Source organism: Piliocolobus tephrosceles, chromosome 5, assembly GCF_002776525.5.
Source record: "Piliocolobus tephrosceles isolate RC106 chromosome 5, ASM277652v3, whole genome shotgun sequence".
Taxonomy (NCBI): Eukaryota; Metazoa; Chordata; class Mammalia; order Primates; family Cercopithecidae; genus Piliocolobus; species Piliocolobus tephrosceles.
In genome coordinates this window covers 127,602,248-127,615,207 of record NC_045438.1, presented here as the reverse complement: position 1 = coordinate 127,615,207, position 12,960 = coordinate 127,602,248, and the positions used below count along the sequence as shown (strand labels likewise).

General features: G+C 48.8%; 1 protein-coding gene across 4 annotated transcripts in view; it reads right to left on the bottom strand.

Annotated features, from left to right (window-relative positions):
* Nucleotides 1-1,616: 1,616 nt before the first annotated feature.
* The window catches only part of TREM2 (triggering receptor expressed on myeloid cells 2), a 33,311-nt gene continuing 21,967 nt past the window's right edge, over nucleotides 1,617-12,960 (bottom strand). For 2 of the 4 annotated variants that reach the window (XR_002731731.1, XR_002731733.1), the window contains exons 3-5: nucleotides 6,171-6,275; nucleotides 2,912-4,731; nucleotides 2,119-2,175 (exon numbers count right to left, since the gene is read on the bottom strand). Coding sequence is in view for 1 of the 4 variants with exons in the window: in XM_023212762.2 (XP_023068530.1) it covers nucleotides 1,872-1,888; nucleotides 1,982-2,175; nucleotides 2,912-3,002; nucleotides 4,381-4,731; nucleotides 6,171-6,275 (758 nt within the window). In the remaining 3 variants the exon portion in view is untranslated. Of the gene's footprint in view, nucleotides 1,889-1,981; nucleotides 2,176-2,911; nucleotides 4,732-6,170; nucleotides 6,276-12,960 lie in introns of those variants that run through there. The other 2 variants (XM_023212762.2, XR_002731732.1) reach the window with 2 other exon arrangements.

Below are 12,960 nucleotides of genomic sequence, written 5' to 3'. Positions count from 1 at the left end.
GAGGAGGAAAGCCTGATTCTGGGCTGGGGCTGACGGCAGCCACTGCCCTCGAGCACAAGGCAGGCTGCGGGGAGCCTCCCAGGCCATGTCATCAGCACTGGTGCCCACAACTGGGGTGGGAGGGAGGTGGAGAAGGTGCAATTTGGGCTCGGCTCATTCTTGGTGTCTACCTGTGCCCTGGATCTATAGGAAGGGGGCACTGCCCCAGGACACAATAAGGAAGTTTAATGTGCCCCTGAGCCAGGGAGGCCATGGGAACACAGACTGGACCAGAATCCTAAGGCTCCAGGGCAGGGAGCCAGTGGAGCAGCTTACATTGGGAGTGGACAAGGCAGGGCTGGGGCACAGCTGGAGCCAGGGGAGTGACATGTTGAAGTGAGGCTGGAACATGAGGGCCATGCCGGGAGCTCCATCCTGGTGATTTAAACCTTAGGCGCCCAAGCCCAGGTTAGGTGGCAAAGCAGCCATGTGAGCGGTGGCCACAGGGGATCCTGGGCATCCACTTCTCTTGGGCCCAGTCCAGAGAGCCTAAGAATATGGCCAACTCACTTCTTTCCCCTGCAGCTCACCCTTAGGGGAGTCTCCTCCCAGTTTCCCCCAGAGTCTTGGCCAGGGTGGTGTGTGTGTTGAAGAGAGAGATAAGGTTACATGAGCTGCCCTGGCTATTCGCTCGCCCTGAATACTCCTCCCCGTGATGTCCTCATGGTTCACTTCCTGGCCTCCTTCAAGTGTTCCTCACCTTCTGGCTGCTGCATTTAAGATAGTATCATTCCCTGTCCCTCCTGCACACCTATACGCCTAACCCTGCTTGATTTTAATTTTTTCTTCAGCACGTTTTGCCTCTAACAGGTGATCAGATTGACTTATTTACTGTGTGCATTGTCTGTCTCCTCTCCTTCCACTAAAGTGAGCTCTGTGCGGGCACAACTCTCGCCTGTTTTGTCCACTGTTGTATTTCCAGTGTTCAGAATAGCACTCGCCACAGACTAGTTGCTCGAACTAATACTTGTTGAATAAATAAGTAGGAGTGAGTTAGAGGAAAGAGCACCTTGAATGCCAAGTGAAATTTGGATTTCCAGGCTCTACGGGGGATTTTGGATAAGTTCCTTTCCCTTGTTGAGCCTCAGTTTCCCTTCTATATGATAAGGGGCTTGAACCATCAGTTCCCAGTTTGATATGCTGTACATTATCAAGCCCTTGTCATTTCTCCAAAGGCAAAGTGACATGATAAAAACAGAGTTTTAAGGAGATGAATGGACGAGTCTGCCAGGAGTTGACCTTGATGGGGAGGAACTGAGTCAGCTGGAGGGGGCCTTGAGGCAGGGATGTCCCATAATCCACGGGAAGCTGATGGACAGGGTGAACATGGGGGAGGAGAGCAGAGGAAGACTGTATGCTAGAGAAACCCCAGAGGAGGAGGCAGAACTTGGCAATCAGATCTAGGGAAGGAAGGAGAGAGAAGAAAAAAACTGGCCGATTGAAGCCTGTGAGAATGGAGGGATGTGGTATCCTGTGGTCCTGGGCCTCAAGGAGCAAGATCTCTTATCTTTTTCTCATCCAGATTCATTTTCTTACCCCTGTGGAAGAAAATGAGACTTTCATGAAGCCCACAACTATCCAGTTAAATATGACAGTCTTGGATTTATTTGTGAGTGTTTAAAATGTCCAATGTTCAGTAGTTGTCAGGTGTTCTTACCACCTCCCCGCTCCCTCAAACAGTCCCTGTTTCCAGAGTCCAGGAGAAGCAGTATTCAGGCAGTGTAGTCTCTTGCCAGAGCAGAACAAGGAGTCCTGGAGGCCAAGTAGCATGTATGCAGGCTGGGCTGGTCCCTGGTGGGACTTCTCCTGGGCTTTTCCTCCCATCGTCTTCCTCACGTGTCTCTCAGCCCTGCAATAGTCCAAGGACTCATGTGGCCTCTCTCAGCACCACCTCCCATCCCTGCCAAGTCCACCCTCGATTGGCTGTGCTCTCCAAGCTCACCTGGCAGAGTCTGGAGCTGGTGCCCTGGGTCATGGCCACAGTCCGGTTCACTAGGTGGATGTGTCCCTGGCTTCTGTCCATGCCAGGCTGCAGCCCAGAGGGCGCTGGCTGCTAGAATCTTGATGAGAAAGATGCAGGCCAGGAGGAGAAGGATGGAAGTGGGTGGGAAGGGGATTTCTCCTTCCAAGAGGCTCCTTGGAGAGACAAGAGGGCAGATGGGAGCCTTGAGATGACCTACAGATTAGAATCTTCTCTCAGGGAATGGGGAGAAACCAGGAGCTTCTAGGACCTCAGTATACCTCCCCACCCAGCACCATCCTTGGGAGAGGTCTTTTTGGGGCTTTGGGAGCCCATAGTCAAGAGACTTGAGTTCTAAGCATGCTCTGCCACTAACCTGCTGAGTGCACTTAAACACACCACCTTCTCTCACTGAGCAGTTTTCTTCTGTATACAGTGCTATGCCATGGGGGTGTGTGTGTACACACATGTGTGCTCAGTGGTTATATGAGCAACGTTTAAACACCAGTACACAGGCATGGACCAGTCAGACTGATTCTGGTCCTACCAAAGAAGCAGAGATCTGGGGGTCTTAGCTTTGTACTAAAGTACTAAACCTTTCATTGTTACTGAATTATGGGGATGTCTGGGGCTGCCAGGGGAGGGGCGGGAGCTGGTATTCAGGAGTCTTAGAGCAGCTGCTCTTTACAAACCATTATGGAAGTCTTCCAATAAATGAACAACTGACACAGTCACACTAACTAACTAACATGTAGCAACTGGTGGAGGGGTGTTTAGATAAGACACATCCAGGGCCCTTCAGGCTCTCGTTGCCTTGTAATTTGTAGTTCAGGATGCCCAGCCCCCACCCCCCGTGGGGCTCTGCAGGATGGAAGTCTGCCCGCGGGTTTTAGGAAAGAACCATTGCTGTACCTGGAGATGCTGTGCTCCACATGGGCATCCTCGAAGCTCTCAGACTCCCCGGGGACCCAGAGATCTCCAGCATCCCGGTGATCCAGCGGGTCTATGGGAGGCAAAGCCATGAGCCTCCAGCCCCTTCCTCCTCAAGGCAGGGGGAGAACCTTTATGGGTGGGGTGAGGTCGCCTGGGCACTGGTCCTATGTGGATCAAGTCATTACACTCCATAAGCCTCAATTTCCCCACTTATAAAGTGGGCAGTTAGGAATACTTTCTTAATAGCAGGGTTACCAGGATTCCATGAGGGCACCTCTGGGCAGTGTGTAGCACCATGTCGGAGCTCGGTAACTGCAACTCCCCACTCCTTCTGCACAGGGGCTAAGAAGAGCGAATGCAATCGTGGATGTACTTGAAAATCCTATCTAAACTGTCAATCTATCTACACAAGCTATGGGTTACTTTTATTTTTCTGTCTCCCTCTTGGGAGTTGGTTAAGGGAGTTCACTGCCACCTGCCATCCTTAGAAAAGTGGTGGAGGTGGGGTTTGTGTCTAGGGCTGGCAGTCTCGCCTGACCTCCCCACGTCAGGCAAATACTACTCCTGACCTCATTTCCATGGTAAAGAGCCATACTGGGAGAAGGGGTTGGAAAAGAGGAGAGTCAGAAACAGCCTCTGTAGCCCCAGATTTGTTCTCCTTTGGGGACACAGTTGTGTTCTGAAGACTCAAGCAGAAGGCCTTCTTGGAGGGTGGTCCCTGCGCAAAGCTCAGGGATGGAAAGAGACACCCTGGCCCACCTACTCCCACCTGCAGTGGCGATCCCAAGGCAGTTCGGTAGCAGGAGGCTTGGAGCACATGTCACACCCTGCCCCCAACTGCCCTCCCCCACAACAAAAACTCACCGGAACCCTGTGGGGTCAGCAGGACAGACACCACCCTCTCCATTTACAGATGAGAGAATGGAGGCCCAGAGAAGTGAAGCACATTGCCCAGCACAAGCAGTGTACTTTTCTAGGGGTGATTTTCTGTACCGGGTTGGTGCTTCACTTACGTTGATAGGACCATTGGTCGGTTGGTGAGGGAATAAATTAATCTCCTCCTCCTCCTTAAGGACCTCCCATGATGTTCACATGCTAACTGGATGGAGATGGATAAAGCTGTTTGGGCAAGCAGGGCCAAGGCCAGGCTAGTTCACGGAGTGCCTTAATGCAAAGTAGAGAAAGGTGCCCTTCTTGCAGGTGATGCAGCTCTGCACCAGGGAACACAGTCTGGCAAAAGGAGTCCAGGCTGAGGGCTGGATTTTGGCCCTCTTGTGCAGTGAGCAACCTGCACAACAATCCTTGGTAGCCCTGAGTAGGGAGATGAGACCCACACGATGGGTTTTCCCAGGATTCCTGAGAGCCCAGTGGGTGGTTCTGCACACAGACGCCCAAAACATGAGGCTTGGAACAGGGGCAGGCCAGAGAGGCAGCCACTGCCCACTCACCTGCCAGCACCTCCACCAGGACCTTCCTGAGGGTGTCAGCCTCACTGCCATGGAGGCTTTGGCACTGGTAGAGGCCCGCATCGTGGGGTTGTAGATTCCGCAGTGTAATGGTGAGAGTGCCGCCCAGGGTATCATCTGTGATGGCTGTGCTCCCATTCCGCCTCCTCAGGAAGGACAGCAGCCACAAATTGTGCGTGCTGACCACACGCTGGCATGGGCCCTTCTCGCCCAGCTGGCGGCACCAGGCCTTGCGCCTCCCCCAGTGCTTCATGGAGTCATAGGGGCAGGACACCTGCAGGGACTGGCCCTCCACGCCCTGGAACACTGTGGTGTTGTGGGCTCCAGACAGTTCTGGGGAGGAGACATTCATTCACTCCTTCATTTACCAAATACACATTGAACACTTGCTCTGTGCAGTGACCTAAACAGACAAAAATCCTGCCCTGAAGGAGCTTAGGTTCTTATGCAAGTTGGGAGCAGGTGGCACAGCATGTGTTTGTGGGAAATTGGGAGCCAGGAAACCTGGGACCTGGGTTTGGTTTTCTCACAGTTGCTCTTGCTGGGCCTCCTCGGAAAAGTAACTGACCCTCTCTGGGTCTATTCTGGAGACACTTGGTCTTAAAATTCCCTCCAGTTCTGTTCTGCATATCTCTTTGCTGTCATATGGGACTAGGATCTCTCCTCGTGGCCTGGGGCTGGCTCTCCCTGCCCCGCCACTCTTGCTTGCTCTGCAGCCGCCCACATTGGTACCGACTTTCCTGACCTTTAGCTTCCAGCTTCCCTATTTCTGTGGCTTTGTTCCCCTTTCAGGAAGGGCCCGTCTCGGAGATATTTTGGGGGAGACATGAGGCTGCTATTTTGGGAACCCTCCTTAGGGCGGGGGAGATGGGCTTAGAGCACCAGCTTATTGCTGGGGCAGGGGCTGCAGCAGAAGCCCCCAGAGCCCCCTGCTTTGACTTCTCCTCTCTTGGTCCTCCCTTGCTTGCCATTTTCAACCATTACCGTGACAGAGGCTTGAAAGATGGGATTGGCAAGCTGTTGGCCTGCCTTTTGGGACTAGAGAGACCAGATGAGCAGTGGCCCTCTCCCACCTTACCACCTCCCATCCATGCCTCAGGACCCCACCTTCCTCCCCGCTCCCACACCATCTAAGGCTGCAGGAACAAGACTCCATTTGGCACCATCTCTCCTCTTGCCCAGGTTTGTCCAATGCTGTGGGGGAGCAAAAGGTTCACTTCCCTCAGTGGGAAGAAGCAGTTGTGTACAAAAATTTGGTGTGTCAATTCCCCGCAACTTAGTGATGGAAATCTCCAGGCCCCTCACCTCCCATCAAGAGCTGGGAACAAGAGGACCTTCAGAGCAGGGCAGAGAGTGCCCCAAAGATGCAGATGAACATCCTCAGGTTCTTTCCTCTTTTATAACTGCAGGGGCTCATAATTAGTGGCTTGTAATTTCAGAGCCATTATCAGTGCCAGCGCCCCGCCAACTGCCAGCTAGTGCCTGGGATGCCACCGTTAGCACTCCTTCCCTTCCAATGCAACCAGAGTCCACCAGCCCCTTACAGGTCCACATGCAGGAAGAGTCTGAGGGTGGGTTTTGATACTGGGGAGGGAAGTAGGGTGTGAAGAATATGGGCAGGTTGAGGAGGAGAGGAGTGCAGAACAGAGCACTCGGGCATGCCGAGGACTGCCATCGCCTTCATAATTCACCCCAGGGCCCGCCACCTGCTCCCTAACCACACACTCAAAGTGAGGAAAAGAAGGCATCACAGGGCAGGGAGACGATCCTACCTGTGGCAAAGAGTAAGATGAGCAGCCGGAGAGGCTCCATGCCACCCTTCCCTGGCCAAGGGCAGATGCAGAGTGCCTTGTGCAAGATCTTGTCTTTCCCTTGAACTGCAGAAAAGAGAGGATCAGGCATGTCAGGCGCTGCCCACAGGAACTGGGCTCCTGGGGATTAAGCAATAGTCAGGACTGGGTCTGGAGGCGGTGCAGGGTGGGGAGGGAGGGGAAGAGGAGTCGGCCACTGCAGCCCTGGCAGAAGGAGCCTGAGTCTCTCAGACCTCTGAGAAGCCAGCCCACCCTCCTGCTGGTGCCAGCCAGGGTGGCCCCCAGATGGCTGGGGCTGGTAAGGCCCTGCACTGCTCAGTTTCCTTGCAGAGCCTAGCCCAGGGATCACTATCCTCACAGCAGTATTCAGACCCTCCACCAGCTGCAATGCCTGCCGTCTTCTGGTTTCAGCCTTGCAAGAGTTGGAGAACAGTTGTGCCCTCAGAAGCCAGGACCCTCACCCAGCCCCTCTTAGTTCTTCCCTCCAGGGCTGTCATTCCTGTAGTGTGGCAGCAGTTAAGTACACAGCTCTGGAGTCAGACTTCCTGTCTTTCTGGGTGTGTAACCACACATCCAAAACCTACCTGTGTCTGTTCCCTGATCCATACAATGGGAATAATGATAGTGCAAAGGGTTATCAGGAGCACCACATGGGTTCCTACAGGTAAAGTGCTTTCCAGTAGGGCCTGACACACAGCATTCAACAAATATTAACTATTACCATTATCCTAGTTAGCAGGGAAAAGGGAAATGGGCTGTCCATAAGACAGAGAATTTTCTCTCCCACCTGGAGTTTTCTGCCCAAGTTTAGCCTTCTTGGAACTGTGGGCTGTCTCCTGTGCACACATGCTCACACTGGTGTTTATTTTGTGCACACACATGCTTGAACTTCTGATCATCCTATCCTACAGAACAGAACGGGGTATTTTCCAGAGTTCTGGGGGTAGGGGTGAGTTTTCCTACAGGTACAGGTTCCCATGAAGGGTAATCAAAGTACAGGGACCCACATGTGCAAAGGCACAGAGGTGTGAAATGGCCCAGTGAGTCAGGGATTGCATGGGGAGGCTTGAGGCAATTCTAAGAGTGGGAAATGGAGTTGTGCTGGGAGTGACAGAAGAGGCTGGAGAAGCCTGCAAGAGCCTGTAGATTGTCAGGGTCTACTTTAGTTTCCTGCAAACACTCCCTTATTTGTTCTTTTATTCATTTATTTACTCATATTTATGGTTCATCTACCTTATGGACAGGGAATGTGCTTGGAGATGGGGAGTTCATAGAGAAGAGAAAACAGGCCTCCACTCAAAGGGTCAACTGCCCAGCCTTGCCCCAAGGGCCTGGGGGCTGAAGATCACTCTGTAGGTACTCTTCTAGGGTCTGTTTCTAAAAGTCAGGTTTATTGGCCTATAATTTACATATACAAAAATTTAACCCTTTTAAATTTAAATGTCTGCTTGTATACATTTTGACAAACTCAAGCATCTCTATAACAACCACCACAATCACCAGGTCTATGTAACACAATGCCATAATATAGAAAGGTTCATTTCACTCAAGCGAGAGCCCTTGTGCCCATTTTAGCCGGTCTTTTTCTCTCTAATCCAGGGCCTGGCAACTACTGAGCTGACATCTGTGTCTGTAGCTTTTTGCTCTTCCTAAAATGTCATAGACATGGAATTAGACAGTATGTAGCCTCTTGGATCAGTCTTCATTCACTCATCAGAATAAATTCAGCATGCGTGAAGTTGCAGTTCTCAAGAATGTATTCATTTTTATTGCTAAACCATCTTCCATTCTATGATTGGACCACAAGTAGCATATTCATTCACCTGCTGATGGACATTTTGGTTTTTTCCAGTTTGGGACAATTATGACATTCATGTACATATATTTTGTGTGGACGTATGTTTCTATTATCCTTGGATAAAATCCTAAGAATGGGAGTGCTAGGTCACATGTAAGTGTAGGTTTAAGTCTATAAAAGCTGCCAAAGTCTTTTCCAAAGAGGCTGTACCATTTTTACTTCCTTGTCAACAGTTAACACTGTCAGGTTTTTAAAAACCTTCCTAATAGGTTTAAGGTGATATCTCATTCAATTTTAACTTGTATTTTTCTAATGAGTAATGATATTGGACATCTTTTTATTGTTTATTGCCATCTGTACCTTCTTCAGCAAAGTACTTTTGACAAAGTGCAACACTTTAGTCCATTTGTAATTGTTTATTATTATCATTACTATTGAGCTGTGAAAATTCTTTATATTCTGGATAGCAGTCCTTTATCAAAAATGTGATTTGCTATTTTCTTCTAGTCTGTAACTTTTTTTCTCATTTGCTTAGCAGCATTAGCGACATCTTTTTTTTTTTTTTTTTTGAGACAGAGTTTTGCTCTTGTCACACAGGCTGGAGTGCAATGATGAGATCTCGGCTCACAGCAACCTCCACCTCCCAGGTTCAAGTGATTATCCTGCCTCAGCCTCCCAAGTAGCTGAGATTACAGGCACCTGCCACCACGTCTGGCTAATTTTTTTGTATTTTCAGTACAGACGGGGTTTCACCACATTGGCCAGGCTGGTCTCAAACTCCTGACCTCAGGTGATCTGCCTGCCTCGGCCTCCCAAAGTGCTGGGATTACAGGTGTGAACCACTGCCCCCAGCCTATATGGGTAGATTTTATTGCTGATGAAGTCCAATTCCTTGATTTTTCTTTTTACAATTTGTGCTTTTCTGTGCTCTGTTAAAAAGGTTGCCCACCTCAGAGTCACAAACATTTCCTCCTATATTTTCCATTGGAAGTTTTATAGTTTTAGGCTTTGCATTGTGGTCTATTATTCATTTTTCATTAATTTTTGTATGTGGCATAAGATGCACTGTGCAATTTTTTCAACATATGGATGTCCAATTGTACTAGCATAATTTGTTGAGAAGACTTTCTTTTCTTCATTGAATTACCTTAGTATATTTGTTGAAAATCAATTGACATGTAGGTCTAGTTCTGACTGTTCTGTTCCATTGATCTATATGTCTATTCTTTCTCCAATATCACACTGTCATGATAACTTACTGTAGCTTTACGGTAAGTCTTAAAATCAAACAGTGGTTCTTCAAAATTGTTTTGACTATTCTAGTTACTCTGCTTTGCCATGTAAAATATAAAATCAGCTTGTGGGCTTCTAATCCTCTTCTTCTCACCCCCAAAAACCTGTTGGGCTTTCAGTTGGGATTCCATTGACCCTATGGGTTAGTTTTGGGGGGAAATAGACAACAGTGATGAGTGTTCCACGCGATGGACACAATTCAGCTGTCTACTTATTTGTTTCTTCTATGATTTCTCTCATCAGTATTTTCCGTTTTTAGCATACAAATCTTACACATATATTGTTAAATTTCTACCTAAATATTTTATGATTTGGGGTGTTATTTTACATGATTCTAGCTTTCTGTTTCCTAGGCAGAAGCATAACTCGTCAGCTCCATAAGTTTTTGTCTTACTTTCTGGTCCATTTAAGCTGCATATTGGCCCCTTGTCCCCACACCTTCCCACATGAGGAAAAGATCTTTAAACCTCATGGAAAAGTGAAGGCACCAAGAAATCCTTACCAATTACTCACAGCACACGTACATCAAATGCTCTTCCTTAAAATTGTGTTAATTTTCCTGATCCCTCGATCCTCATATTTGAGCACAGGAACAGTTCTGAACCACCCCGCTCCCAAGCACAGGATTCTTCTTTTCCCTTTGCTAAATCTGAGTTTGAAGACACCTGCTACCTCACATCTGGGCACAGAGCTTATGTCCTTCTGTCGTTACATTTGAACTTCATCACTCACCGATGCGTGCATTCATTCATGTGCCGGGCATGCTGTTACAGAACCATGGAGCTTTTGTGTTCCTAGATATGATAATGACCATTCCTGGGGAAAGCTTCAGAACCAGAAGCCTGACTGGACATATGACATGCTCCTGATGTCTAACTTTAACTGAGACCTCACAGCTGCCTGGTCATCCTCTTCAGAACTCCTGGAGGCTCCGTAGTAAGCCCTAGAGTAACTGGTCCAAATCATCACTCTCCTCAAACACACACTTTTACTCTCTTCTCCTTTCTCCCTAGGAGCAAATCAAGACGGTCAAGTATGAGCATCCTCACCCTCTTTCAGATCAGATCCTCCATTATCTTCCTATCTGCACACAGCCAACCTGAACAGCCAGGAAAGCACTAGGTGTTGGTCAGGACCATGGCCAGTGCCAGCCCCTGTGCTAGGCTAGGGAGGCATGTGACTGGAATAACCGACATAGGAACAGGCCTCTCAAAGCTGGAATAACCCCAATTTGATCAGGCTTATCGTCAGCCCAACCTGGGACAGCCCCTACAAAGCCTTGCCTGAGAACTGGGCTTAAGGGGGTGGTTGGTGGTGTCCATTCCACCCTTGGCTGGGGCCACCAAACTACAAACATAAGAGCCCACAAATGCCATTCACTAATAAGTAGCCACTTAAGACTTCTCTTTTCCAGTTCCTTCTTTGATTCTGTTCTGCTTTTACTTTATCCTACCTTCCTACATCCAAACCCCTGCCTTCAAGTCTCAATCTTTATCCCACCTCTGATCTGGCTCAGACTTGACCCTTCTTCCCTTCTCTCTCTTCGTATTTGTACCATCATCCTCTGACACTTTCAGCTCAGACAGCTCTTCCATTTTAACACTTCCTATTTTCCAAGTTGAAGATCTCAGTTCCTATTCAGGGCCAATGACTCCCCTCTCTAAGCCAGGACATCTGGGGGAGTGTGTGTGTGCACGCGAGTGTGTGATGGCACTGGACTAGGTCTCAGGCAGGCAGCAGGCCAGTCTGGCAGCAGCCAATGAGTCCAACTGAAGTGATGCAGGATGTTAGACCAAGGAAAGGGCTGGATGAGAACTCAGGAGATGAGATGAACCCAGGTGCTAAGACTGGTGCAGACATCGCAGGCATCATAGGGCTGAGGTGAAAGCAAAGGGAACCTCTCCTGCCTCTTGATTCAATCAGAACAGCTCCAGATTCTGGCTGGGATCAGGAAGGATATCCAGCCTGCACATGAGGGAAAAGTGTGGGCACTGAAGCCTGGGTGTGAAAGAAACTAAAAATACAGAGTAGGGGTTAAGTACATAGACTTTGGCTTCTTACAAATCTCTGCTTAAACCCAGCTCTGTTATTTACAGTTATGTGGCTTTGGGCAAGTTTCTTAACTCTCTGAGCCTAGCTTCACTATCTGGGTATGTAAAGTTATGGCATATTGTTAATTGCAAAAAGAAAAACAAAAAAGGTAGTCAGTATTATTTTCCTTCCTCCTCATTCTATTTCTCCCTGAAGTCTTCCTTCCATCCTCCTGCCTCACTCCGTCCCAGATGTCCATTTCCTCTTCCCAGGTGACTGTTCTCTCTACCCTGGATGGTCCCTGGCAACTTGCTTTCTCTCCTAATCCTCTCCTAATCCTTTCTTCCAGGTCTTTGATTTCTCCACTCCCGCCTGTCCATACATTTTGTCTTTAAAAAAGAAAAGAAAAGAAAAGAAAAAGTTTTGACCTTTTCACTCTGGAGAATTTAAAATACACACAAAAAGAGAAGTATAATAAACTCCATCTACCAATAAGCCATCCTCAACCAGTTATCAACTCGTGGCCAATTTTGTTTGGTCCACTCCAATGTCTTACGTATAATTTTGAAGCAAATCCCATACATAATATTAATTCATCCGTAATGATTTCAGCTAAGAGACTCGTTTTTAAAACTGAAAATAAAACCTAAGGACTTTCCAATTGTTTCAGTAATGTCATATATATATTCCAGGCTTAAAAAAAAGTTAGATCCAGATTGGGTGCCAAGATGGCCGAATAGGAACAGCTCCAGCCTCCAGCTCCCAGCGTGAGCGACACAGAAGATGGGTGATTTCTGCATTTCCAACTGATGTACCAGGTTCATCTCACTGGGGCATGTCAGACAGTTGGTGCAGGAGAGTGGGTGCAGCCCAATGAGCCAGAGCCGAAGCAGGGCGAGGCATTGCCTCACCCAGGAAGTGCAAGGGGGAAGGGAATTCCTTTTCCTAGCCAAAGGAAACCGTGACACACAACACCTGGAAAATCGGGTCACTCCCACCCTAATACTGTGCTTTAACAAGAGTCTTAGCAAATGGCACACCAGGAGATTATATCCTGTGCCTGACTCAGAGGGTCCCAAGCCCAGGGAGCCTCCCTCATTGCTAGCACAGCAGTCTGAGATCTAACTGCAAGGCGGCAGCGAGGCTGGGGAAGGGGCACCTGCCATTGCTGAGGCTTACCTAGGTAAACAAAGCAGCCAGGAAGCTCGAACTGGGTGGAGCCCACTGCAGCTTGAGGAGGCCTGCCTGCCTCTGTAGACTCCACCTCTGGGGATAGGGCATAGCTAAACAAAAAGCAGCAGAAACCTCTGCAGATGTAAATGTCCCTGTCTGACAACTTTGAAGAGAGTAGTGATTCTCTCAGCAAGGAGTTTGAGATCTGAGAATGGACAGACTTCCTGCTCAAGTGGGTCCCTTACCCCTGAGTAGCCTAACTGGGAGACATCCCCCGCTAGGGGCAGACTGACACCTCACACCTTACATGGCTGGGTACACCTCTGAGATGAAGCTTCCAGAGGAACAATCAGCAACATTTTCTGTTCAGCAATATTCTGTCTTCTGCAGCCTCCACTGCTGATATCCAGGCAAACAGCATCTGGAGTGGACCTCAAGCAAACTCCAACAGACCTG